Source organism: Populus euphratica, unplaced genomic scaffold (genome assembly GCF_000495115.2).
Source record: "Populus euphratica unplaced genomic scaffold, PopEup_1.0 scaffold262.1, whole genome shotgun sequence".
Taxonomy (NCBI): Eukaryota; Viridiplantae; Streptophyta; class Magnoliopsida; order Malpighiales; family Salicaceae; genus Populus; species Populus euphratica.
The window spans coordinates 319,656-323,361 of record NW_011500145.1 but is presented as its reverse complement, the minus strand read 5'-3'; the positions used below and the strand labels follow the sequence as shown (position 1 = coordinate 323,361).

Below are 3,706 nucleotides of genomic sequence, written 5' to 3'. Positions count from 1 at the left end.
ATCTTATTATAATAGAGAAAAGTGCATGAGATAAGCTCGGGACCTGTGAGCTCAAGAAACTCGAAGTTCATGTGATTATGTCGGGTGGCTTTTTGTTAAAAGAAATTTATTATCAGGCCTAGTGGCACTTGAGATAAATGAATGTGGAAAGTTAAGAGACCACCGAGTAAACAATAATTACATAAACTCAACAAAACAAAACGTTTTCAATCTTTTTAATGCTTAGCCTTTCCATTATAAATATTATATATTTGTTAGCAATATGCTTTGTCTCTCTAGTAAAGAAACTGAACTTAAAGTTGGAAGATTTAAAAATTTGTTTCTGGACTTTTTACTGAAATATATGGATACCAATCAATTTTGAAGCCATCAATTCAAAATCTTTTTTCAAATATATACAAGGCACCTCCTTTATAATATACTTTAGAAAAATTACTCTTAGAACACCATCTAATTTGATTTTTTTTCCATAAAAATTATAAATAATTTTTTTACATTTAAATCTTCTCTTTTAACATTATCTTCATTATTCCCATCAAATTTTGGTTCTTAAATCCAATCCATAAAAATTTTATAATCATCAAAACCTTCAATTTTAATATCATATTCATCTCAATCAATTTTTTTTAACTGTATTCATGTCTTTGAAACAAATTCTCAAAATTAGTTATATATTCATGATTATTCTTCTCATGATCTCCTAAGCTCTTATCTTTGCTCACTGAAAATTTAATTTTATAATTTTTATATATCTTTCATCACTAATCATCCTTTTGTATTTGTATATTTTTTATCACTAACTTTTTATATTCTTGGATGAATGGCTATGAGTTTAGAGATATAATTGATGAAGATACGATCAAGACCTTGACATTTAATATACTAAACCCTTAAACTCATCCTAAATAATTTTATTGACGACTCATTTGCCTTCATCTTCATTGTAAAGTTTGGCACACTAATAGGATTGGATCTATAAGGGGTATAATACTTAATAAATAACTATTATTTCTAAATTAAGATCTAAAAAAAGTATTGCAAGGATTTTGATATTTTTTTCATCAACTCTTCATAACTAACTTATAATCTTGTATTCTAATATAGGCTTGGTCAAGGGTGAAAAAACCTTGGAGTGCAATCTCTTTTTTAAATCATCATTCAAATTTTTATTAAACCTACTCAAAGTTATGGTTTCATCTTCTCTTATAATGCATCTCATTTTATAATTATTAAATTATATTATTTATTTATTGACAGACTTATTCTCTCACCTAAAATTATTTTATTTGTTTAAAAGTTTAGTTCTTATAAAATTAAGTACTTCTCTTGCTATTTTTGTTTCATTCATTCCAATTAGTGATTAAAGGTTTACCACTCATGTTTAGACAATCCTCAAATATAGTTAAAGAGTATAGGGAAGATGGTTAGTAACTGTATGTTTAGTTTTTTTTTATATATATAAATGAAAAGATAATTTTTTTAATTGATTCGTTTAGTTATAAGAATAACAACAACAAAAAAATGTTATTATATCAAATTTAAAAATAAAATAAAATTAAAAATTAGATGAAGAAAAAAGAAAATAACCAAAGAAAAAAGAAAAGATTAAAACCCTAAAAAAGCTAGCAATTAGGTTTTTCGCTCACTAAATAAAATGATCCAACTTAATAACATCAAATGAATAAATAAATTCAAATAAATTTAATTTAATAACAGAAGATAAAGTTCAATTTCCCAACAAAATAATAATGGGTTAGGTTACTCTCCATCAACAAAGATAGTGCATAATCCGTGTCTCGGTTCTGAGCACCGACTTCTTTCCTTGCAAAGCTCATTCAGTTTGATCTCCTCGCTTTCTCACAATAATCAACCACAGGAGTCATTTTATTACTCTGGTAAAAAACCGAAAGTCTCCATCTGTGTCCATTTCCCAATATATGAAGTTCAAGACACTATAAATATCATCCTTTCGGTGATGACTCGTGTCACAGTGGACAAAGACATGAACTTTGGTTTTGATTTCGATCCAACTGGAGGCTGGAATTCTCTTCAATCCCCTCTCATGCATCTCTTGCCTAATTACCGATGCATCCTGCCATCTACCAGCAGCAGAGTGTGCATTTGACAGCATGATATATGATGATGCATCTTTGGGATCCAAATCTAGGATATTTCTCCCGGCTAATGCCCCCAGTTCCGTATTTGAATGTATCTTGCAGCCTCCAAGCAGTGCCTTCCAAAAACCAATTCCCGGATTAAAAGGCAAGTCACGAAGAAACTCCTGAGCTTCTTTGAAACATCCACAGCGAGACAATAGATCAACCATACAAGCATAATGTTTAGGCTTTAACAAACTGGGGTACTCCAGCCTTGCACGATTGAAATACGAATACCCCTTGTCGACAAGACCAGCATGATTACAAGCCCATAACAGGCCAAGCAGCGTAACACTATCAGGTCTCAGACCGGTGTTCCTCATTCTTTCATAGAAGTCCACAGCATTCTCTCCTCTCCCATTCTGTGCAAAGCCACAAATCACAGCATTCCAAGAGACGATAGTTTTTTCAGGAAGTTCATAAAAAAGACGGAGACTATCTTCCATGCTTCCACATTTTGCATAAAAGCTAATTAGAGAATTGCCAACGAACACACTAAACTCTCCCATTGTCTTAATAGCACAAGCATGAAAACTTCTGCCCATTTCAAGTGCTGCTATTTTGGCACCAGCCATAATAGCACAAGGAAATGTATATTGACAAGGCACCAAGCCTTCTCTAATCATCTCAACAAAAAGATTGACAGCCTCTTCATTCTGTCCCATCTGACTAAACCCACCAATCATCGCATTCCACGACACAATATTTCTCTCCGGCATCTGTTTAAAAAGCTCGAATGCCTCTTCAAACCTCCCTTTCTTGAGGTACCCATGTATCAATGCAGTGTAAGAAACAATATTAGGATGTTGTATGTCCTCAAAAGCTCTTTGAGCTTCTTGAATAGAACCCAACTTGGCATAAGAATCTAAGACTGCACTGCCCACAAAGACCATGTAATTAAGGCCCATCTTCATTGCATAAGCTTGGAATTGCCTCCCTAAGTTAAGGTTCCCAAGTGAGGTTGAGGAGTGAATAACAGTGCCAAATGTAAACTCATTGGGCGTAACATTAAAAAAAGGCATTCTAGAGAAGAGTTGTATTGCTTCTCTGTATTGATGCAGCCTAGCAAACTGACCAATCATGGTTGTTGCTGATACAACATCCAGGTCAGGAATTGTATCGAACACTTGAAGTGCATTTCGAGAGAAATGGGGGTGTTCTGGTTCGAGAATATATTCATGTGCTAAAAAGTGGTTAGATTTAAAAGCTACTGAGTGGATTTTTCTGGGCAAGGTTTGAAGCCGAGATACTCTGCAAAAACCAGGTTTCATCTGTATCACTCTTCTGTAAATTTGGACAGGTTGCATCATTTGACCCAGAAAAAGGACAGCATCGGGAAATTTGCCATTTCATTACCCTCAAAATAAATGCTCCTCCTTCAACTGAGTAGCTTGATAGAATGATTAGGAGGAGGTGTGGTGCGTTCAGATTTTAGAGACGAAGAACATTTTCTAATAAATGTAGATTTAATATTTATTATTGAAAATTCTTATAATAAAATAATTTAAACGCATAGCAAATTAGTTACAAAATATTTATGTTTTTGAAAT

At 32.8% G+C, this 3,706-nt stretch overlaps 1 protein-coding gene across 1 annotated transcript; it reads right to left on the bottom strand.

Moving 5' to 3' along the window:
- Positions 1 to 1,655: 1,655 nt before the first annotated feature.
- On the bottom strand, positions 1,656 to 3,613 carry LOC105110775 (pentatricopeptide repeat-containing protein At5g42450, mitochondrial-like). Its single transcript, XM_011005940.1, has one exon. It carries the CDS (start codon positions 3,464 to 3,466, stop codon positions 1,880 to 1,882), a length of 1,587 nt encoding a protein of 528 aa, XP_011004242.1. The 5' UTR covers positions 3,467 to 3,613; the 3' UTR covers positions 1,656 to 1,879.
- Positions 3,614 to 3,706: the final 93 nt, after the last annotated feature.

Excerpts from the sequence above, each read along its gene's own strand:
- LOC105110775 (XM_011005940.1), bottom strand. The coding sequence starts at position 3,466 with ATGATGCAACCTGTCCAAATTTACAGAAGAGTGATACAGATGAAACCT.